The sequence below is a fragment of the Leucoraja erinacea genome, chromosome 32 (genome assembly GCF_028641065.1).
Source record: "Leucoraja erinacea ecotype New England chromosome 32, Leri_hhj_1, whole genome shotgun sequence".
Classification (NCBI taxonomy): domain Eukaryota; kingdom Metazoa; phylum Chordata; class Chondrichthyes; order Rajiformes; family Rajidae; genus Leucoraja; species Leucoraja erinaceus.
Genome location: NC_073408.1, coordinates 25380669 through 25405291, shown reverse-complemented (window position 1 = coordinate 25405291; position 24623 = coordinate 25380669). Strand labels below are relative to the sequence as shown.

At 44.5% G+C, this 24623-nt stretch overlaps 1 protein-coding gene across 2 annotated transcripts in view; it reads right to left on the bottom strand.

Moving 5' to 3' along the window:
* barx2 (BARX homeobox 2) overlaps positions 1 to 24623 on the bottom strand; it is a 74944-nt gene that overhangs the window by 30669 nt on the left and 19652 nt on the right. For both annotated transcript variants that reach the window (XM_055660928.1, XM_055660929.1), the window contains exons 2-3: positions 23856 to 24111; positions 6577 to 6661 (exon numbers count right to left, since the gene is read on the bottom strand). In XM_055660928.1, the coding sequence (XP_055516903.1) occupies positions 6577 to 6661; positions 23856 to 24111 (341 nt within the window). The remainder of the gene's footprint in view (positions 1 to 6576; positions 6662 to 23855; positions 24112 to 24623) is intronic.

The window sequence follows — 24623 nt, the reverse complement described above, 5'->3', positions numbered from 1 at the left end:
TCTTCGCTATTCTCAAAGGGAAAAGCTCGTCCACATCAACTCTGTCTATCCCTCTCATCATTTTAAAGACCTCTATCAAGTCCCCCCTTAACCTTCTGCGCTCCAGAGAATAAAGACCCAACTTATTCAACCTTTCTCTGGAACTTAGTTGTTGAAACCCAGGCAACATTCTAGTAAATCTCCTCTGTACTCTCTCTATTTTGTTGACATCCTTCCTATAATTGGGCAACCAAAATTGTACACCATACTCCAGATTTGGTCTCACCAATGCCTTGTACAATTTTAACATTACATCCCAGCTTCTACACTCAATGCTCTGATTTATAAAGGCTAGTATACCAAAAGCTTTATTTACCACCCTATCTATATGAGATTCCACCTTCAAGGAACTATGCACGGTTATTCCCAGATCCCTCTGTTCAACTGTATTCTTCAATTCCCTACCATTTACCATGTACGTCCTATTTTGATTTGTCCTGAAAAGGTGTAGCACCTCACATTTATCAGCATTAAACTCAATCTGCCATCTTTCAGCCCATTCTTCCAAATGGCCTAAATCACTCTGTAGACATTGGAAATCCTCTTCATTATCCACAACACCCCCTATCTTGGTATCATCTGCATACTTACTAATCCAATTTACCACACCTTTATCCAGATCATTGATGTACATGACAAACAACAAAGGACCCAACACAGATCCCTGAGGCACCCCACTAGTCACCTGCCTCCAACCCACCAAACAACCATCCACCATTACCCTCTGGCTTCTCCTATTCAGCCACTGTTGAATCCATCTTGCTATTCCTGCATTTATACCCAACAGTTGAACCTTCTTAACCAACCTTCCATGAGGAACCTTGTCAAAGGCCTTACTAAAGTCCATATATACAACATCCACTGCTTTGCCCTCTTCGATTTCCCTAGTAACCACTTCAAAAAATTCAAGAAGTTTAGTCAAACATGATCTTCCAGGCACAAATCCATGTTGACTGTTCCTAATCAGACCCTGTTTATCCAGATGCTTATATATATTATCTCTAAGTATCTTTTCCATTAATTTGTCCACCACTGAAGTCAAACTAACAGGCCTATAATTGCTAGGTTTACTCTTAGAACCCTTTTTAAACAATGGAACAACATGCGCAGTACGCCAATCCTCAGGGACTATTCCCGTTTCTAATGACATTTGAAATATTTCTGTCATAGCCCCGGCTATTTCTACACTAACTTCCCTCAATGTCCATGGGAATATCCTGTCAGGACCTGGAGACTTATCCACTTTTATATTTTTCAAAAGTGTCAGTACTTCTTTTACTTTGAAACTCATAGTATCCATAGCTACTCTACTAGTTTCCCTTACCTCACATAATTCAATATCCTTCTCCTTGGTGAATACCGAAGAAAAGAAATTGTTCAATATCTCCCCCATCTCTTTCGGCTCTGCAGATAGCTGTCCACTCTGTCTCTCCAATGGACCAATTTTATCCCCCGTTATCCTTTTGCTATTAATATAGCTGTAGAAACCCTTTTGATTTACTTTCACCTTACTTGCCAAAGCAACCTCATGTCTTCTTTTAGCTTTTCTAATTTCTTTCTTAAGATTCTTTTTACATTCCTTATACTCCTCAAGCACCTCATTTACTTCATGCTGCCTATAATTATTGTAGATAACCATATAATAACCATATAACATATAGATCTCCCTCTTTTTCCGAACAAGATGTCCAATTTCCCTTGAAAACCAGGGCTCTTTCCTATTTTTAATGTTTCCTTTCAACCGAACAGGAACATAAAGATTCTGTACTCTTAAAATTTCCCCTTTAAATGTCCTCCATTTCTCTTCTACATCCTTCCCATAAAACAAAATGTCCCAGTTCACTCCTTTTAAATCATTTCGCATCTCATCAAAGTTAGCCTTTCTCCAATCAAAAATCTCAACCCTAGGTCCAGTTCTGACCCTCTCCATAATTATATTGAAACTAATGGTATTGTGATTACTGGACCCAAAGTGCTCCCCAACGCATACCTCCGCCACCTGTCCCGTCTCATTTCCTAACAGGAGGTCCAGCACTGCCCCACCTCTAGTAGGTACCTCTATGTGGCCTACTCCTGCACCTATTTTCTCTGTTTCTATCTCGTGTTTTCGCATCTCAATCTTCCATATCTCTAGACTCCCTCTCCCCGACTCTCGGTCTGAAGGGTCTCAACCCGAAATGTCACCCATTCCTTCTTTCCAGAGATGCTGCCTGTTCCGCTGAGTTTATCTTTTTTGTTGTTATTGTTATCCCTTCTTCTAGTGCCCTTAGGTTTAATGATGGAAAGAGGTCAATTGGGTGAGATTTAAGGTCTGAGAGGTCATGTGTTGCTCAATTCCTCAAGGAGTCTTGTGAACGCAGCACAGATTAATGCCCCAACTGTGTTCTGTAGCATTTCCCTCTGCAAGGATATTATTTAAAGGGGGCTCTGAGAGCTGGTCACATCCAAGCCCTGGAAACCAGACCCAAGTAACACCCTCACTACACCTCCACAACCCACCACTAACCAGTCCACACCTTCTCCCATACACCAAGGCTCCACTTTCCAGGCTTAAACTATCAAGTCCCTAATCACAGCTACCATGCTCTAGGCTTTGAAATCCAGGGCCAACCTGAGACATCAGAACATGGAACATACCGTAGAGGACAGGAGCAGTACAGTGTAGCAATGTTACAAAATTTTGAGATTAAAAAAATTAAGTCTGCAATTTATCCCATCAGATAAAGCATAACAATAAGTTTAATTTGACACCTAATTCACTTTCATATCTCAAGTAATAAAAAAGTTATGGCCATTTTCATACTCGGAAATTAGCATCTTGTTCCCTATTGATTTTCTATGGACATAACAAAAAAAGCTGTGATCGTGGACAGTCAAAAGCCCATAACCTTCTTAAAAATTAAGAGAACTGAATGAAATTTTCAGTTATCATAGATTGAAGCATTCTGAAACAAATATAAAATAATCTTACTTGGATGACCTGAAATTAAAGCATATAATTAGTTAGTTACCCAATTGTAGCTAATTTCAAACTTCAATTACTAGTCTAAACATCTATCCATTTCTTAATAAATGATTTACATTTTTAAATAGCCTAAGTGTCCAAATAATATTCACAAATAATTCACAATAAAACATGATTTTTAAATCTCATTTACATCAATTTATAGGCCAAATGGAAGGAATTTAGTGTTCATTTGCTGTAAATTAAAGTCAATTTAAATCGGCTTTCGAGTGGGTTCCTGTGAACGCGCTGGTTTAGAACGTTCACATTGCGCTGGATTTGTGCCCTCAAGTGCCCAGAAAAATACTGCGGGATATAAAGAGCCCAAAATGAGCTACTCGCTATAGAAAATGTTATATACAGGGTTATATACAAGCCCTATTTAATGTAAAAATAAGGTACATACCTTTAATTGTTTGCTTTATAAAACCATGGGGCTGCGAGAGGTTGCGGTGAGAGAGTGATTTTTAAACTACTATAAATATTATACAAGGCCATAAAAACTAACAATACCTTTTGCGACGGGATCTTTCAGCGATTTTCCGTTAATGATTTACTAGGCTGAACATTTTCGATTGGAACAGCCTAGTAAAAATCGCGTTTTAAACCCGCCCCCTCTAAACAGCGCCAAAATCACACACAAGGGGTGGGGCAGATGCTCAGCCACGATTCAGGTACGTTTTGTAACATACCTATACAGTGCAATATCTGTGCTGAACATGATGCCAGGTTCAATTAATCTCCTCTGCCTGCACGTGATCCTTATCCATCCATTCACAGCATATCAATGTGCCTATCCACAAGCCTCTTAAATGCCACTATAGTATATGCCTTCACCTCCACCCTGTGTAGTGCGTTCCAGACATCTACCATTCTATCTGTAAAAAACTTGACTCACACATCGCCTTGCCGCTCTCACCTTAAAGTATGCCCTCTAGTCTTAGATATTTCCACCCTGGGTCAAAGGTCCTGACAGTCTACCCAAACTATGCTACTCATCATTTTATATCCCTCTGTGGAGTCTCCTCTCAATATCTAGCATTCCAGACAAATGCAATCCATGTCTCCTTGTAGCTAATACCCTTGAATGCAGGCAGCATTCCAGTAAACCTCTTCTGCGTCCTCTCCAAATCTTTCTCTGCGTGCTCCGGTTTCCTCCCACATTCCAAAGATGTACAGGATTGTAGGCTAATTGGGTCGGTAAAATTATAAATAGTCTCTTGTTTGTGCGGGATAATGTTAGTGTGTGGGCATCGCTGGTCAACAAGGACTCAGTGGACCAGTGGGCCTGTTTCCACGATGTTTCTCTAAACCAAACTGAACTAAACTTCTTCTTCGTATGGCGTGCACATTCTAAAGTTGTAGGACAACTTGTTCTATTTGATCTTATTTGATTGTGCACGCCAGGTTGATTGCATTTGTCGAAACAGAACGGACCATGTGAAGGTTGCAATCTCCCACCCCAACTGAACTAAATTTAAGCTACATCATTCCTTTGCCCCATGTCTCTAGGCTGTAATCCCTAGTTCCCACATGACCTTCCGCCCAGCCCAAATCTCCAGGGACCACTTCCTCACCATTCCATTGATGTCCAGCTCAGGGTCCAAGCTTGGCCACTCCCACCCCCTCACCTCCAGTGACCACCAGCCCTCTCTCCTTCCCCAGTGTTCCCCACCATGCCTGATCCTGACTGCTTAGGAAGCATCGCCTGTCCCACCCCTGGCAACATTTATTTTGCAGCTGTGAAGCTTATTTCTGAACAGCTTATTTCCGCAATGCCCCAATACAAGAGCAGTCGCCCACCTGGCTCAGCGGCAGAGTTGCTGCTTTATAGCGCTTTCAGCACCAGAGACACGGGGTCGATCCGGACTCGTGGTGCTCTCTGTATGGATTTTCTGTATGTTCTCCCCGTGACTTGCGTGGGTTTTTTTCGAGATTCTCAGATTCTGGTGAACGTCTACTGCTGCACCATCGAGAGCATCCAACTGTAGCAACTGTCTCCGACCGGAAAACATAGCAGAGGGTGGTGAAAACTGCCCGACGCATCACTGGTTCCTCACTCCCCTCCATTGAGTCTGTCCAAAGCAAGCGTTGTCTGTGAAGGGCACGCAGCATCGTCAAGGACTGCTCTCACCCCAGTCACAGACTGTTTACCCTCCTCCCATCCGGGAGGCGCTACAGGTCTCTCCGTTGCCGGACCAGCAGGTTCAGGAACAGCTTCTTACCTGCAGCTGTTACACTACTTAACTCTGCACCTTGGTGATTGCCAGTCACCACCAACCCCCCCTGAATCTGAGATCTTTGGTTTCCTCCAAAGACGGACAGGTTGTAGGTTAATTGGCTTGTTATAAATGTAAAATGTCCCTAGTGTGTGTAGGATAGTGTTAATGTACGGGGATGACTGGGCCATGCAGACTCGGTGGGATGAAGGGCCTGTTTCTGCGCTGTATCTCTAAACTAAACTAAACTAACATTGATGATCATTGACATAGAAGCAACCTTCATTGATTCAGAAGTTTACTCAAACATTTTTAAAAATCATGTAGGCTAGGGTTGAAATCATGAGAGAATTCACTAAATTATCAAAGGTTAAAGGCTGATGGAAATAGTTGTTTAGATGATTAAGAAAGATGGAGAGAACATTCCCTCTAGTGGGGGAGTCCAGAACTAAGAGAATTCTAAATGTTGCCGACCTTTGGGGTCAATTGTGAGTTTTTAAATTTGAGATTCTTAACCCTGTACATGGTATGGGTATTGTTAAGGTTGCAGGACCACAGTGTCCGAGACTTGAGTACTCAACAGCCATGCTCCATTCAAAGGTGTTTGATGGGCTGAGCATATATATATATATATATATATATATATATATAGTTATCTTTACTAAAAAGTGGTGAGAATGAAGTGCTCGCTCCCACACAGCTCAGCTCAGGTAATCATTAACGATGCATTCAGAAATGATGGATTTATACATGAATGAGAAAGAATGAGGAATATGATGAAGGATACTAGGGACATGACTCATGAAACCCACGAGTGCTCCATGTCCTCTAACTGTCTTTACAAATCAGCGCAGCCCTGCTCAGATACCCGCCTACACTTCCTACCACATCAGGATTCTGCAATAGTTGCTTCACCTTATTCGGTTCCCATGACCCACTCAGTTATGCAAAGCTTCCACCCACTTCACCACACTCCACCGGTTCACCTCAGATACAGGCCCACCGGCTACCACCGGCCCACTGGTCCACTGGCCCACTGACTCACCAGCCCACCATCTACCACTGGCCCACCTGAGATACAGGCCCACCGACTCACCAGCCCACCATCTACCACTGGCCCACCTGAGATACAGGCCCACCGGCCCACTTCATATACAGGCCCACCGTCTACCACCGGCCCACTGGCCCACCTGAGATACAGGCCCACCGGCCCACCTCATATACAGGCCCACCATCTATCACCGGCCCACCGGCCCACCTCAGATACACCCCACCGGCTACCACCAGCCCACGACACAGACTAAAGCAACTTACCACCTTCTTCCACTTCATCCTTCGGTTCTGGTACCAGGTTTTCACTTGGAGCTGAGTTAATCCCAGTGACTGTGCCAAGTCCAATCTGAAAGCCACATAAACAAATCCTAAGTATCTTTATATTCTTGGTAAATCCTTCTTCTAATATTATGTCCATCTTGTTAATCTGCCTGTTAATCATTGAGTCAAAGCACAAACCTCTATTACTTCGCTGCAATGTCTATCTTGCACAACCTTTCTATTCCCATTACTCAGCGGTCAGGCAGCGTCTATGGAGGGAATAGATAGGCCACCATCTTCAGACTGAACATTGAATTTTTAAATTTTAAGTAACATCCCCCCCTCTTTTTCCTGCACTCTTAACCTCCACCCACCCCGATGCACCTCCCTTTCTTGTTCCCATTCCCTTCCCCCCCATGTCCCTGCCTCTGGCTTTATGTTTCTCTCCTTATCTGATAAGTTTTACCTCCTTTTAATCTCTAACCATCACTTACTTCACACATCCCAGAATCAAACCCCCCTCATTGTGTCCCACTGCCACTTGCTAGGCTTTATAACCATATAACCATATAACAATTACAGCACGGAAACAGGCCATCTCGACCCTTCTAGTCTGTGCCGAACACGTATTCTCCCCTAGTCCCATATACCTGCGCTCAGACCATAACCCTCCATTCCTTTCTCGTCCATATAACTATCCAATTTATTTTTAAATGATAAGGTGTCCTGCCCCCACTTCTCTTTTCCTTTTTTGCAGATTTTTCTTCCCCCACTCCGCTGCAATCAGTCAGAAAAAACATTGTCGATCGATGGCACTTTGTGTTTTACTCAAGTTTCCAGCATCTGCAATAACTTATATCTCCTTCTGTTCTCATCCTATTGTTTCTGTTTGTTGTGAGTTGTGAAATAATTCAATCTTTCTTTTTACACAGATAGACACAAAACACTGCATCTCAGTGGGACAGGCGGCATCTCTGGAGAGAAGGCATGGGTGACGTTTTCAGACTGAGAGTTAGGGGAGAGGGACACCGGAGATATGAAAGGGTAAGGTGTGAAAACGACTTCTTCAGGCAGCTCGTTCCACAGATGCTCCACCCTGTGTGTAAACAAGCTTGCTCCTCAAGTTCATCTTAAATCTTTCCTCTCACATCTTAAACCTATTCCCTCGAGTTTTACACTCCCCTGCCCTGGAGAAAAGACTGTGGCTATTCACCTTATTTATGCTTCTCATGATTTTATAAACCTCTATAAAATCATCCCTCAGCTTGTTACACTCCAGGGGGGAAAAAAGAGCCAAACTATCCAGCCTCTCCTTATAACCCATTCCTTGAAAACCCAATGTCAATTGTTGCATCCTATCCTGTTTCATGCCATCCTTCCTTCAGCAGGCTGAGCCAGACTGTACACAGTAGTCCAGGTGTGGGTGTGCCAATGTTGTGTACAGCACAGTACAACAAACACACTGCTATCCAGTCATCAAGAGGCTCTCATGCTGTATTCCTGCACGATGGAACTAGGTAAGAAAGCATTTGCTGCTCCTAAGCCTTATCACAGAACAAGCGGTCAGGTAGGATCCAGTCAAGAAATCCTTCAATATCCTTTAAACTCATCAGACTGGAAACACTAGCATAATTGCAAATAGTAACTAAAACAATTAAGGACCCAAGTTATTTGAAACTAATTTTGAAAGGCACCTGGCATTAAAAATTGGTCAACTTCAAAGACATAACAAAATCTGTGGGATGTCAGTGGGACAGATAGTACCTGCAGAGGCAGATGTTTTGCATCAAGATTCATTGGAAGGGAGCCTTTTGTTTGTGCTTGTGTGTGTGTACATGAATATCTGAATGTGTGTACATTCATACAGTGGATATGGCTCTGGGTGGCAAGGCCCTTCTGCCCACTGAGTCCGCACCGACCTGCAATCCCTGCACATTGACACTATCGACACACATTAGGGATAATTTTACACCAAGCCAATTAACCTGCAAACCTGCATGTCTTTGGAGTGTGTGAGGAAACCGGAACACCTGGAGAAAACCCACGCCGGTCACGGGAAGAACATACAAACTCCGCACAGACTCCGCACAGACAACACCCACTGTCAGGATCGAACCCAGGTCCCGGGTCTCCGGCGCTGTAAGGCAGCAACCCTACCACTGTGCCACCGTGCCACCCTAGACTTTCAGAGTCTGGATTTTCAGCATCTTGACAATAGAGCCTACAACTTGAATGGATGGGACTGTGAGATGGTAGCCATTGCATGAACTTACCACATTTAGGCTTTGGGTTTGGGAGGCGCTGTCACTGAACCTTTGCGAGATTTTCCATGTTTTTTTAGTTTTAGAGATACAGCCCGGAAAACAGGCCCTTCTGCTCACCGAGTCCGTGATGGCCAGCAATCCCCATACATTAGCACTATCCTACACACTAGGGGTTATTTACAATTGTACCAAAGCCAATAAAACTGTACGTCTTTGGAATGTGGGAGGAAACCGGAGCACCTGGAGAAAACCCATGGAGAATGTGCAAACTCCATACAGACGGCACCTGAAGTCAGGATTGAACCCAGGACTCTGGTGCTGTAAGGCAGTAACTCTACCATTGTGCCACCTCAGTGCCAACACAGTGCTGCAGTGTCGTCTGCATTGATCACACCCAGCAGATACTATATACCAATGGTGAAGGAAGGGAAGATAGAAACAATACCAATCAAACAGGCAGCTTTGTCCTGGATGAAGACAAGCTTCATGAGTGTTGGAGCTGCACTCAACCAGGCTGTGGAGGGTGTTCCAAGCCCTTGTAGATGTTGGAAAGGCTTAAGGGTGTCAGGGGTGGAGTCCAGCCTCTGACATGATCATGTCACCATGGTATTTTGTGGCAGTTGCAGTTACATCTTTGGTCAGTGGTGACCCCAGGTTATTGATGGCAAGGGGCTGGTGATGATACTATAGGATCGTGTCTGTACATTCCACCATTTATCACTGAACCGTGAAGATTCTCTGGGAATTGCTGCATTTATTACTCCTCAGAAAGTGATGGTGACCTATCTTCTTGAACCAACTCTGCCACCAACGTTGGTGCTTCTGTTTTGCTGCTGAGATGGGACATACTCAACGATCATGATGAAGGAGAAAGGGGGCTTTGTTCCGTGCCTATCACTGTATCAGTATGTTGCTTAAATAGTCTGAGAATTAGTTCCCAGCTTAGGCATGCCACCATTTAGTTTAGTTTATTGTCACGTGGACCGAGGTATCAGTGAAAAGCTTTTGTTGGGTGCTAACCAGACAGCAGAAAGGGCAAGACATGATTACTATCGATCCATTCCTGTATCTTGGCATGATTCTGCACATGCCTTTGTGTGTATACTTATCTCCATGTATGAACCACACTGTCCAAACAGGAAATTAGAAATGCGTGCGACAAAGGCAAAACAGTTATAATGGGTGACTTCAATCTACATATAGATTGGGTGAATCAAATTGGCAGCGGTGCTGAGGAAGAGGATTTCTTGGAATGTATGCGGGATAGTTATCTAAATCAACATGTAGAGGAACCAACGAGAGAGCAGGCTATTTTAGACTGGGTATTGAGTAATGAGGAAGGGTTAGTTAGCAATCTTGTTGTACGTGCCCCCATGGGCAAGAGTGACCATAATATGGTTGAGTTCTTCTCTCTTAGGATGGAGAGTGACATTGTTAATTCAGAAACAATGGTTCTGAATTTAAAGAAAGGTAACTTTGAGGGTATGAGACATGAATTGGCCAAGATTGACTGGTAATTAATTCTAAAAGGGTTGACGGTGGATATGCAATGGAAGACATTTAAAGGCTGCATGGATGAACTACAAAAATTGTTCATACCAGTTTGGCAAAAGAATAAATCAGGGAAGGTAGTACATCCATGGATAACAAGGGAAATCAGGGATAGTATCAAAGCGAAGGATGATGCGTACAAATTAGCCAGAAAAAGCAGCATACCGGAGGACTGGGAGAAATTCAAAGACCAGCAGAGGAGGACAAAGGGCTTAATTAGGAAAGGGAAAATAGATTATGAAAGAAAACTGGCAGGGAACATAAAAACTGACTGCAAAAGTTTTTATAGATATGTGAAAAGAAAGAGATTAGTTAAAACAAATGTAGGTCCCTTGCAGTCAGAAACAGGTGAGTTGATCATGGGGAACAAGGATATGGCGGACCAATTGAATAACTACTTTGGCTCCGTCTTCACTAAGGAAGACATAAATAATTTGCCGGAAATAGCAGGGGACCGGTCAAAGGAGTTGGAGGAATTGAGTGAAATCCAGGTTTGCCAGGAAGTGGTGTTGGGTAAATTGAATGGATTAAAGGCTGATAAATCCCCAGGGCCAGATAGGCTGCATCCCAGAGTACTTAAGGAAGTAGCTCCAGAAATAGTGGATGCATTAGTAATAATCTTTCAAAACTCTTTAGATTCTGGAGTAGTTCCTGAAGATTGGCGGGTAGCAAACGTAACTCCACTTTTTAAGAAGGGAGGGAGAGAGAAAATGGGGAATTACAGACCAGTTAGTCTAACATCGGTAGTGGGGAAAACTGCTAGAGTCAGTTATTAAAGATGGGATAGCAGCACATTTGGAAAGTGGTGAAATCATTGGACAAAGTCAGCATGGATTTACGAAAGGTAAATCATGTCTGACGAATCTTATAGAATTTTTCGAGGATGTAACTAGTAGCGTGGATAGGGGAGAACCAGTGGATGTGGTGTATCTGGACTTCCAGAAGGCTTTCGACAAGGTCCCACATAAGAGATTAGTATACAAACTTAAAGCACATGGCATTGGGGGTTCAGTATTGATGTGGATAGAGAACTGGCTGGCAAACAGGAAGCAAAGAGTAGGAGTAAACGGGTCCTTTTCACAATGGCAGGCAGTGACTAGTGGGGTACCGCAAGGCTCAGTGCTGGGACCCCAGCTATTTACAATATATATTAATGATCTGGATGAGGGAATTGAAGGCAATATCTCCAAGTTTGTGGATGACACTAAGCTGGGGGGCAGCGTTAGCTGTGAGGAGGATGCTAGGAGACTGCAAGGTGACTTGGATAGGCTGGGTGAGTGGGCAAATGTTTGGCAGATGCAGTATAATGTGGATAAATGTGAGGTTATCCATTTTGGTGGCAAAAACGGGAAAGCAGACTATTATCTAAATGGTGGCCGATTGGGAAAGGGGGAGATGCAGCGAGACCTGGGTGTCATGGTACACCAGTCATTGAAGGTAGGCATGCAGGTGCAGCAGGCAGTAAAGAAAGCGAATGGTATGTTAGCTTTCATTGCAAAAGGATTTGAGTATAGGAGCAGGGAGGTTCTACTGCAGTTGTGCAGGGTCTTGGTGAGACCACACCTGGAGTATTGCGTACAGTTTTGGTCTCCAAATCTGAGGAAGGACATTATTGCCATAGAGGGAGTGCAGAGACGGTTCACCAGACTGATTCCTGGGATGTCAGGACTGTCTTAAAGACTGGATAGACTTGGTTTATACTCTCTAGAATTTAGGAGATTGAGAGGGGATCTTATAGAAACTTACAAAATTCTTAAGGGGTTGGACAGGCTAGATGCAGGAAGATTGTTCCCGATGTTAGGGAAGTCCAGGACAAGGGGTCACAGCTTAAGGATAACCATATAACCATATAACAATTACAGCACGGAAACAGGCCATCTCGGCCCTACAAGTCCGTGACGAACAAATTTTTTTTTTTCCCCTTAGTCCCACCTGCCTGCACTCATACCATAACCCTCCATTCCCTTCTCATCCATATGCCTATACAATTTATTTTTAAATGATACCAATGAACCTGCCTCCACCACTTCCACTGGAAGCTCATTCCACACCGCTACCACTCTCTGAGTAAAGAAGTTCCCCCTCATATTACCCCTAAACTTCTGTCCCTTAATTCTGAAGTCATGTCCTCTTGTTTGAATCTTCCCTATTCACAAAGGGAAAAGCTTGTCCACATCAACTCTGTCTATCCCTCTCATCATTTTAAAGACCTCTATCAAGTCCCCCCTTAACCTTCTGTGCTCCAGAGAATAAAGACCCAACTTATTCAACCTTTCTCTGTAACCTAGTTGTTGAAACCCAGGCAACATTCTAGTAAATCTCCTCTGTACTCTCCCTATTTTGTTGACATCCTTCCTATAATTGGGCGACCAAAATTGTACACCATACTCCAGATTTGGTCTCACCAATGCCTTGTACAATTTTAACATTACATCCCAGCTTCTATACTCAATGCTCTGATTTATAAAGGCTAGCATACCAAAAGCTTTCTTTACCATCCTATCTATATGAGATTCCACCTTCAAGGAACTATGCACGGTTATACCCAGATCCCTCTGTTCAACTGTATTCTTCAATTCCCTACCATTTACCATGTACGTCCTATTTTGATTTGTCCTGCCAAGGTGTAGCACCTCACATTTATCAGCATTAAACTCCATCTGCCATCTTTCAGCCCATTTTTCCAAATGGCCTAAATCACTCTGTAGACTTTGGAAATCCTCCACAACACCCCCTATCTTGGTATCATCTGCATACTTACTAATCCAATTTACCACACCTTCATCCAGATCATTGATGTACATGACAAACAACAAAGGACCCAACACAGATCCCTGAGGCACCCCACTAGTCACCTGCCTCCAACCCGATAAACAGCCATCCACCATTACCCTCTGGCTTCTCCCATTCAGCCACTGTTGAATCCATCTTGCTATTCCTGCATTTATACCCAACAGTTGAACCTTCTTAACCAACCTTCCATGAGGAACCTTGTCAAAGGCCTTACTAAAGTCCATATAGACAACATCCACTGCCTTACCCTCGTCAATTTCTCTAGTAACCTCTTCAAAAAATTCAAGAAGATTAGTCAAACATGACCTTCCAGGCACAAATCCATGGATAAGGGGGAAATCCTTTAAAACCGAGATGAGAAGAACTTTTTTCACACAGAGAGTGGTGAATTTCTGGAACTCTCTGCCACAGAGGGTAGTTGAAGCCAGTTCATTGGCTATATTTAAGAGGGAGTTAGACGTGGCCCTTGTGGCTAAGGGGATCAGGGGGTATGGAGAGAAGGTAGGTACGGGATACTGAGTTGGATGATCAGCCATGATCATGTTGAATGGCGGTGCAGGCTCGAAGGTCCGAATGGCCTACTCCTGCACCTAATTTCTATGTTTCTATGTTTCTATGTCCATGTGTTCTCTGCAAACATTGGTACATACATGTAACAAACCTTTCTGTGCCTGATAATGTCAGTGCAATAATCTATATATGTGTGTATGATCAGAAGAGAAAAGAAGAGCCCACTGTTTTAAGGTCTATCATCCTATTAAATCACCAGAGTGCTAATATTGCAATACACAACTGGTGCGGGAACATTGGGCTAAAGGGCCGGATTCCACGCTGCATCACTCTATGACACAACCCTTCTGAAAAAAAATCGCTCTTCGTCTGCACATGAATATATACAAGGACAGGATTGACACCATTGACAAAGATGCCAAATGTTTCTCTCAGGAATCTGAACGTGCTTTTACATACATTTCACAAAAGCCTCAGGAGTGAGTTTCCTGAAGTTAAATATGTCATTCACGTGAGAGAGAGCATTTGTTGCAATATTCTGAATGGTCCCATTGTATCACTGCCATGAGAGAAAACCACAAAAATGTTCCTTTCCGCAGATTGGGATTAACTAATGTCAGGTGAATTAACAAATGCCCATCACTATGGAAACAATGGCAACAAACATACGCCTACAAGCACCCGCGCAGTCCCATCACCCAGTCAGTCGGCTTCCACCATTGCAACAGCCTACCTCCGCAGGGCCCTCTGTGATACTCTGAGATGCAGGAGGGAGCACAAACAATGCTTGGCTCCTGAATCCAGTCTCCAACTCCTTACAGTGATAGAGGGATAGAGCTATACAGCTTGAAACAGGCCCTTCGGCCCAATTCATCCACACAGACCAGGTTGCCTAACAGGTCCCCACTTGCCTGCACCTGATCCACATCCATCCACACCTTTCCTATACATGTACCTGTCCAAGAGTCTTTAAAATATTGTTATTCTATGCAGCTCTGCAGTTTCCTAGCGCAGCTCGTTCCTTTCACCCACTATCATCTGTGTGAGAGAGTTGCCCCTCAGGTCCCTTTAAATCTTTCACATCGCACCTTAAACCTGTGCTCTGTGGTTTTAGACTCCCCTACCCTGGGAAAATGACTGTGGCTCTGCACCTTAACGCTAGCCCTCATGATTTTATACACCTCTGGAAGGCACTCCATGGAAGGTGCACAGGCAGGTTTGCTAGTGCTACACAGATGGGTATAACCTAAAAATTGGTGGGAGTGTGGAGTCAACAACGTGGACGCGTATGCGTGCAGCTAACGGGAAAGAGAGTAGGAATGATCACGTTAAAACTAACAGGTCAGGGGGATGGGAACAAATGCAAGGAGACAGAGGACCATACAAGGAGGACAGAGGCTAAAAGTAATAATAATATAATAATACATTTTATTTATGGGCGCCTTTCAAGAGTCTAAAGGACACCTTACAAAAATTTAGCAGGTAGAGGAAAAACATGTAAGGGGAATTAAATAAATAGTAGAGACATGACTAGTACACAAAGTAAAGACAGAATTCAATTCAAAACACAATATGAGGCAATTAATGCACAGATGAAAAGGGAGGGGGACGTGGGGCTAAGGATAGGCAGAGGTGAAGAGATGGGTCTTGAGGCGGGACTGGAAGAAGGTGAGGGACACGGAATTGCGGTAGAAGGGAGATAAGAAAAACTAACCTGAAAGCTTTGTGCCTTAATGTGAGGAGCATTCGTAATAATTTGGATGAATTGAATGCACAGTTAGTAGTTAAGGAATATGATATAGCTGGAATTACAGAGACATGGCTCCAGGGTGACCAAGGCTGGGAGCTAAAAATGCAGGGGTATTCAATATCCAGCAAGGATAGACAGATAGGACGAGGAGGTGGGGTGGCATAGCTGTTTAAAGTGGAGATGAATGCTATAGCAAGGAGAGACATCAGCTTGGATGCTGTAGAATCAGTATGGGTAGAACTGCAAAATAACCAAGGGCAGAAAACACTTGTTGGAATTGTATGCAGATGACATAGCAGCAGGAGGGAGGTTGGGGATAGCATTGAGCAGAAATTAGGGATGCATGTGGCAGAGGTACAGCGGTTATCATAGGTGACTTGAATCTACATATAGATTGGGCGAACCAAATTGGTAACAGTTCTGAGGTGGAGGATTTCCTGGAATGTATACGGGATGGGTTTTTAAACCAATATGTAGAGGAACCGACTAGAGGGCAGGCCATCCTAGACTGGGTATTGTGTAATTTGGAAGGATTAGTCAGCAAACTTGTTGTGCAAGGCCCCTTGGGCAACAGTGACCATAATATGGTGGAATTCTGCATTAGGATGGAGAGTGACACAGTTCATTCAGAGACTGGGGTCCTGAACTCGAATAAACGAGACTTTGAAGGTATGAGACAGGAATCGGGCTGGGATAGACTGGCAAATTATACTTAAAGGGTTGACAGTGGAGATGCAATGGTGAAGATTTAAAGACCACATGGATGAACTACAGAAATTGTTCATCCATGTCTGGCGAAAAAAATAACTGGGAAGGCATCTCAAACCGTGGCTGATGAGGGAAGTCAAGGATAGTGTTAAATCCAAGGAGGAGGCATATAAATTGGCCAGAAGAAGTGGCAAACCAGAGGACTGGGAGAAATTTAGAACTCAACAGAGAACAAAGGGGTTAATTAAGATTGGGAAAAAAGAGCATTAAAGAAAGCTTGCGGGGAATATAAAAACTGACTGTGAATTTTCTTTAGGTATGTAAAAAGGAAAAGATTAGTGAAAATGAATGTAGGTCTCTTACAGTCAGGGACAGATGAATTTATCATGGTAAACAAGGACATGGCAGAACAGTTAAATGAGTACTTTGGTTCTGTCTTCACTAAGGAAGACACAAACAATCTCCCAGAAATACTAGGCGACCGAGGATCTGATGGGAGGGCAGAACTGAAGGGAATCCACATCAGTCAGAAAATGGTGTTGGGTAAACTATTGGGACTGAAGGCAGATAAATCCCCAGGGCATGATGGTCTGCATCCCATGGTACTCAAGGAGGTGGCCCTAGAAATTGTGGATGCATTGGTGATCATTTTTCAATGTTCTCTCGACTTTGGATCAGTTCCTGTGGACTGGAGAGTAGCCACTTTTTAAGAAAGGAGGGAGAGAGAAAACAGGGAATTATAGACCAGTTAGCTTTACATCGGTAGTGGGGAAGATGCTGGAGTCGATTATTAAAGATGTTATAGCAGCATATTTGGAAAGCAGTGCCAGGATCGGTCAAAATCAGCAAGGATTATGAAGGGGAAATCATGCTTGACTAACCTTTTGGAATTTTATGAGGATGTAATAAGTAGAATGGATAAGGGAGAGCCAGTGGATGTGGTGTATCTGCATTAAAAAAAAGCCTTTGACAAGGTCCCACACAAGAGATTAGTGTGCAAAATTGGAGCACGGTATTGGGGGTAGGGTACAGACATGAATAGAGAACTGGTTGGGAGACAGGAGGCAAGAGTAGGAATTAAAGGAGGATGCTATGAGGCTGCAAGGTGACTAGGAAAGGTTGGGTGAGTAGCAGAAGCATGGCAGATGCAGTATAATGTGGACAAATGTGAGGTTAGATCTGGTGAGAACAGGAGCCTTCCCCAAATTATTATCTGAATGGAGCAGATCATGAAAATGGGAGGTGCAACAAGACCTGGGTGTGCTTGTACATCAGTCACTGAAAGTAAGCATGTCAGGCAGTGAAGAAAGCTAGCGGTATGTTGGCCTTCATCGCGAGAGGATTTGCGTTTAGGAGCAATGCGGTCCTACTGCAGTTGTACAGGGCCCTGGTAAAACGCACCTGGAGTATTGTGTGCAATTGTGATCTCCTAATTTAAGGAAGGGCGTTATTGCTGTTGAGGGAGTGCAGCATAGGTTCACCAGGTTAATCACCGAGATGGCAGACTGTAATATGTTGAAAGAATGGAAGAACTGGGCTTGTATTAGCTGGAATTTAGAAGGATGAGAGAAATTTTTACAGAAACATAAAATTCTTAGACGATTGGACAGGGTAGATGCAAGAAAAATGTTCTCGATGTTGGAGGAGTCCAGAACCAGGGATCGAAGTTTAAGAATACGGGGTAGGCCATTTAGGACTGAGATGACGAAAGGCTTTTTCATCTAGAGAGTTTTCAATCTGTGGAATTCTCTGCCACAGAAGGCAATGGAGGCCAATTCACTGGATGTTTTTAGGAGAGAGTTAGATTTAGCTCTTAGGGCTAAGGGAATCAAGGGATATGGGGAAAAAGCCGGAACGGGTTACTGATTTTGGATCGTCAGCCATGATCATATTGAATGGCAGTGCTGGATCGAAGGGCCGAATGGCCAACACCTGCACCTATTTTCTATGTTTCTATGAAAAAAGACCCAGCCTCTATCCAGCCTCTCCTTATAACTCAAACCTTCCAGCCTGGTAACATCTTTGTAAAGGAAGGAACTGCTGATGCTGGTTTTGCACCCAAAACAGACACAAAAAGCTGGGATTACTCATTGGGCCAGGCAGCAGCTCTGGAGAAAAGGAATAGGTGATGATTCAGGTTGAGGCCCATTTTCAGACTGAGAGTTAGGTAAGAGGGAACCTAGAGATATGAAAAGGTACATAGAACAAATTAATGAATGATATGCAAAATGGGAGTTGCGGAGAGAACAGTCTCTGCGGAAAGCGGAAAGGGGTGGAGGTGAGAAGATGTACTAGTAGGATCCCGTTGGAGGTGGCAAAAATGTTGGAGGGTTGTATGCTAAATGCAACTGCTAATGGGGTGAAAGGTGAGGATTCGGCAGACACTGTCCTTGTTGTGAGTGGGGGGGGAGGGGGAGCAAGGGCGGGGGACTCACGAGACACGAGTGAGGGATTCATCTATGGTTGAAGAGGGGAACTCGGATGTCGTGGTATGGATCACCTCATCTTGGGTGCAGCTATGGCAAAGACGGAGGAATTGGGAGTAGGGGATAGAGTCTTTGAAGGAAGCAGGGTGGGAAGAAGTGTAGTCGAGATAGTTGTGGGAGTCAGTAGGTTTATAATAAATGTCAGGCAATAGTTTATCTCCTGTGATAGAGACGTTGAGATTAAGAAAGGGGAGGGAGGTGTCGGACATGGTCCAAGTGAATTTGAGTGCAGGATGGAAATTGGTAGTGAGGTTAAAGAAGTCCATGAGTTCTGCATGGGTGCAGGAGGTAGCACCGATGCATCTGCGTCCAAGGTGAGGTGTTCCATACCAGGACATCCGAGAAGTCCTCATTCTTTAAGGAACGGGGGTTCCCCTCTCCCATCATAGATGAGGTCCTCACTCATTTATCCTCGGTACCTCGTAGCTGCGCCATTGCTCCCCTTTCCCCTAGTCACAACAAAGACGGAATCCCCCTAGTCCTTACCTTTCACCCCATAAGCCATCGCACACAACACATAATCCTCCAACATTTTTGGCACCTCCAACGGGATCTCACCACTAGCCACATTTTCCCATCTCGCCCCCCTTTCCGCCTTCCACAGAGACCGTTCTCTCCACAACTTCCTGGTTAACATCTCTTCCCAACCAAACCGCCCCCTCCCCAGGTACCTTTCCTGCAACCACAGAAGATGCTACACCTGTCCCTATACCTCCTCGCTCGACTGTCCAGGGACCGTGACAGTCCTTTCAGGTTAGGCAGAGATTTACTTGCACCTCCTCCAACCTCATCTACTGTATCCGTTGTTCAAGATGTGGACTACATCGGCGAGTCCAAACATTGATCGTTTCGCTGAACATTCGCTGAGCATTCTGGCAGGCAGGTTTGCCACTGCTACACGGGTGGGTTTGAACTGAATAATGGAGGTGGGGTGTCAAATAGGATAGTCGAGGATGGAGTTAAAGGGAAAGAGAGTAAAGGGATGGTTAATGACCCCAGAATTAATGGGAAAGGAACCTCACTAAGGGATTGGAGCGTATGGCCAAGTGTAATAGGGATCGATGTGAAAGGTGAGATGCGTAAGGAATTAAAAGTATTGTATATGAATGCTTGAAATATAGGAAGTAAAGTAGATGAGCTTGAGGCTCAGTTAGAGGTTGGTAGATATGACATTGTGAGACGTGGCTGCAGGAGGATCGGGCCTGGGAACTTAATATTCAGGGTTATACATCCTATAGAAAGGGCAGGCAGGTGGACAGAGGAGAGGGGGTAACTCTGCTGTTGAGGGATGGAATTCAGTCCCTTGCGAGGGGAGACAGAGGGCCTGACGAGGTAGAGTCACTGTGGATTGAGTTGAGGAATTGCAAAGGCAAGAAGACACTAATTGGTGTTATTTACAGACCCCCAAATAGTAGCCTGGATGTAGGGTGTAAGTTGCAGCAGGAGTTAAAACTGGCATGTAACAAAGGTAATGCCACTGTGGTGATGGGGGATTTCAATATGCAGGTAGACTGGGAAAATCAGGTTGGTTCAGGACCCCAAGAAAGAGAGTTTGTAGAATGCCTCCGAGATGGATTCTTAGAGCAACTTGTAATGGAGCCGATCAGAGAAAAGGCAATTCTGGATTTAGTGTTGTCCAATGAACCAGATTTGAAAAGAGAACTGGAGGTAAAGGAACCACTTGGAGGTAGTGATCATAATATGGTTAGTTTTAATCTGCTATTGGAGAAGGAGAACGTTAAATCGGAAGTGGCAGTGATGCAGTTGAACAAAGGGGACTATGAAGGCATGAGAGGGCAGCTGGAAAGGGATCCCAGCAGGAATGACGGTGGAACAGCAATGGCAGGAATTTCTGGGCATAATCCGGAAGACGCAGGATCATTTCATTCCAAAAAGGAAGAAAGATTCTAAGGGGAGTAGGAGGCAACCGTGGCTGACAAGAGAGGTTAGGGATAGAATAAAACTAAAAGAAAAGATGTATAACACGGCAAAGAGTAGCCGGAATCTAGAGGTTTGGGAAACTTTCATAGGACAACATAAGTAAGTACGAAGGGAAGCTGGCCAGGAATGTAAAGAAGGACAGTAAAAGCTTCTTTAGATAAGTTAAGGAAAAAAGAATAGCAAAGTCAAATGTGGGTCCCTTGAAGGCAGACACGGGTGAAATTATCATGGGCAACAAGGAAACGGCAGAAGAGTTGAACAGGTACTTCAGATTTGTCTTCACTAAGGAAGATACAAACAATCTCCCAGATGTACTGGAGGACAGAGGATCTAAGGGGGTAGAGGAACTGAAATAAATTTTCATTAGGCAAGAAATAGTATTGGGTAGGCTAATGGGTCTGAAGGATGATAAATCCCCTGGGCCTGATGGTCTGCATCCCAGGGTCCTCAGGGAGGTGGCTCTAGAAATAGTGGACGCATTGGTGATCATTTTCCAATGTTCAATAGATTCAGGATCAGTTCCTGTGGACTGGAGCATAGCTAATGTTATCCCACTTTTCAAGAAAGGAGAGAGAAAACGGGGAATTACAGACCAGTTAGCCTGACTTCAGTGGTGGGAAAGATGCTGGAGTCAATCATTAAAGAGGTAATAATGGGGTATTTGGATAGCAGTAAAAGGATTACTCCAAGTCAGCATGGATTTATGAAAGGTAAATCACGCTTGACTAATCTTCTGGAATTTTTTGAGGACGTGCCAAGTAAAATGGATGAAGGGGTGCCAGTGGATGTAGTGTATCTAGGCTTTCAGAAAGCCTTTGATAAGGTCCCGCACGGGAGGCGGGTGACTAAAATTAGAGCACATGGTATTGGGGGTAGGGTGTTGACATGGATAGAAAATTGGTTGGCAGAAAGGAAGCAAAGAGTAGGAGTGAACGGGTCCTTTTCAGAATGGCAGGCAGTGGCGAGTGGAGTGCCGCAAGGCTCGGTGTTGGGGCCGCCACTGTTTACCATATATATTAATGATTTGGAAGAGGGAATTAGGTGCAACACTAGCAGGTTTGCTGATGATATAAAGCTGGGTAGCAGTGCGAACTGCGAAGAGGATGTTAGGAGGTTGCAGGGTGACCTGGACAGGTTGAGTGAGTGGGCAGATGCGTGGCAGATGCAGTATAATATAGATAAATGTGAGGTTATCCACTTTGGTGGCAAAAACAAGGGGGCAGATTATTATCTCAATGGGGTTAGGTTCGGTAAGGGGTAGGTGCAGCGAGACCTGGGCTTCCTTGTACACCGGTCACTGAAAGTTGGCTTACAGGTACAACAGGCAGTGAAGAAAGCTAATGGAATGTTGGCCTTCATAACAAGAGGATTTCAGTATAGGAGTAAAGAGGTTCTTCTGCAGTTGTATAGGGCTCTGGTAAGACCACATCTGGAGTCACTGCCTGTCATTCTGAAAAGGACCCGTTAAATCCTAATCTTTGTTTCCTGTCTGCCAACCAGTTCTCTATCCATGTCAATACCCTACCCCCAATACCATGTGCTCTAATTTTGCACACTAATCTCTCGTGTGGGACCTTGTCAAAGGCTTTTTGAACGTCCAGATACATAATTACAGGCTTTGTTCTGTCTTTTTGCATATCTTTCATTTATTTGTTCTTTTACGTGACTCTCAGTCTGAAGAAGGGTCTCGACCCAAAACGTCACCTATATCTTTTCCCCAGAGATACTGCATGACCTGTTGAGTTACTTCAGCTTTTTATACCTATCTTCAGTGTGAACATCTTTGTAAATCCTTTTTGCATCTTTTCCAATGTAACGACCTCCTTCCTGTAGCAAGGTGACCAGAACTATACACAGCATTCCAAATGTGGCCTCTATCAACATCTTGTACAGCTGTAACTTGACATCCCCAATTATGTACATTTTTGCTTCAATGATGGAACTATCATGTACTAGACCTGTAGGTCTTTCTGTTCTACAATGGTCACAAGGGCATTACGATTTAGTGCGTAAGTCTTAGCTTAATGGAACAGCTGACTTTGATCTGAATCTGCTAATCTTTGACCCATTGAATCAGTTGATCAAGATCCCATTATGATGTTAAATATTCTTGTTCGCTGTCCACTTCATCACGTATTTTCGTGTCATCCGCAAAATTATTAACCATGCCACCCATATCCAAATCATCAGACCATCAGGGTCGCCGCGCGATGGCAGCCTCGCCAACAGTCTATCTGTCTTTTCGTCTTTTTTTGTTATCTTTTAGTGTGTTTTAAAATGATGTGTTAATGTTCTCTGGTTAGTTTTATGTGGGGGGAGCGGTAGGGGGTTGGGGGAAACATTTTTTTCAATCTCTAACCTTGCCAGAGATGTGACTGTTTTCCGGATCGTATCTCTGGTCGCTCTGCGGCCTAACATCATGTAGCTGGCAGTCTTGCTCGAGACTGACTTTGAGGCCCACCACGAGGACATGGACTTACCATTGGAGCCGATCCCTTGCCTGGGAATTTCAGCATCGAGGAGCTTGCAGTCTTGGATAGATGTCGGGAAGCTTCAAAGCTTCTCTGTTGTCAGTAAACCGACGCAGAACGTTCGACCAGCCCCGACCCGGGGTCAGATCACTCGGCGCGGGGGAGCTGATATTCCCCCCGATGCAGGAGCTTGACCGACCGCCGGCTTCTGGAGTCAACGGAAGGCTCGAGGCCCCCGACCGCGGGAGAACAAAGAAGGGAAGATATTGAACTTTTTTTCATCTTCCTTCACAGTGAGGAATGTGGAGGAGTCACTGTGGTGGATGTTCATGTTAAAATGTATTTTGTGTGTTTTGGTGCTTTTATTGGTATGACTGTATGGCAAATCAAATTCCTTGTATGTTGCAAAACATACTTGGCTAATAAAGTATGATTATGATGATGATGATTAACCTATTGGCTAGATCACCCTGGATCCCATGTGATCTAACCATCCAGACCCGCCTACCGTGTGGAACCTTGGCAAAGACATTGCTAAGGTCCATGTGAACAATGTCTGCCACTGTCATCATCAATCTTCTTGCGCATCTGCTCAAAGGCCACTTGTCAGGCACCAGCCTCCCTCCCAGTGGATCACCACTTGCCCTTCCAGCTGGAGAAGAGCCCACTCACCCCTCATGGATATCCTCCAACACATCTCCCCTGATAGATACCAACTCTCTCACCCCACCGCTGGTGGCCCAGATACTCTGCTGGAGACGTCTCCTGGTACCCAGCCCCGCTGTGGTCCTGTCCAATCACTCACCTGTCCGGAGTAGAGAGGTATTTCTGTTTCTGGAACTTCTTCTCCAGACCCATGAGCTGCAGTTCGGTGAAAATGGTGCGGCATCTCCGGGGCTTCTTAAACCGAGTGACAACCCGGTCACTGTTGCTCTCGCTGCTGGCACTCTCCAGAGATAATAAGCCAGTGGTACTGGAGGACAGAAAGTGTGGAATCCTTGTAGTGGGAACTGGAGACAGCTGTGTCAAAGCCAACGATTGGTATGAGCTCAATGCTGACCCTGTAGAAGCACATGGGGACTAACATTAACCAGAGACTTCAGACACACAGACCCTGTAGAAGCACACGGGGACTAACATTAACCAGAGACTACAGGCATTGAGTATAAACTCCTGGAATTTATTTTTCCAGCAACACCTTCTTCAGGGCAGCACAGTGGTGCAGCGGTCGAGTGGCTGCCTCACAGCACCAGTGACCCGGGTTTGATCCTGACTACGGATGCTCTCTGGGTGGCGTTTGCATGTTCTCCTTGTGACCATGTGGGTTTCCTCCAGGTGCTCTGGATTCCTCCCACATCCCAAAGGCGTGCAGGTTTGTAGGTTAACAGGCTTCTGTAAATTGGCATTAGTGCGTTGGATAAAACTAGTGTATGTGTGATCGTTGGTCAGCGTGGACTCAGCATGGACTCAGCGGGGTCTGTTTCCACGCTGTATCTCTAAACTAAACTGAGAAACAATTCTGACCCAAATACTGCAGAAATGGACTCTGACACTGGGGGGACCACGACTGTTA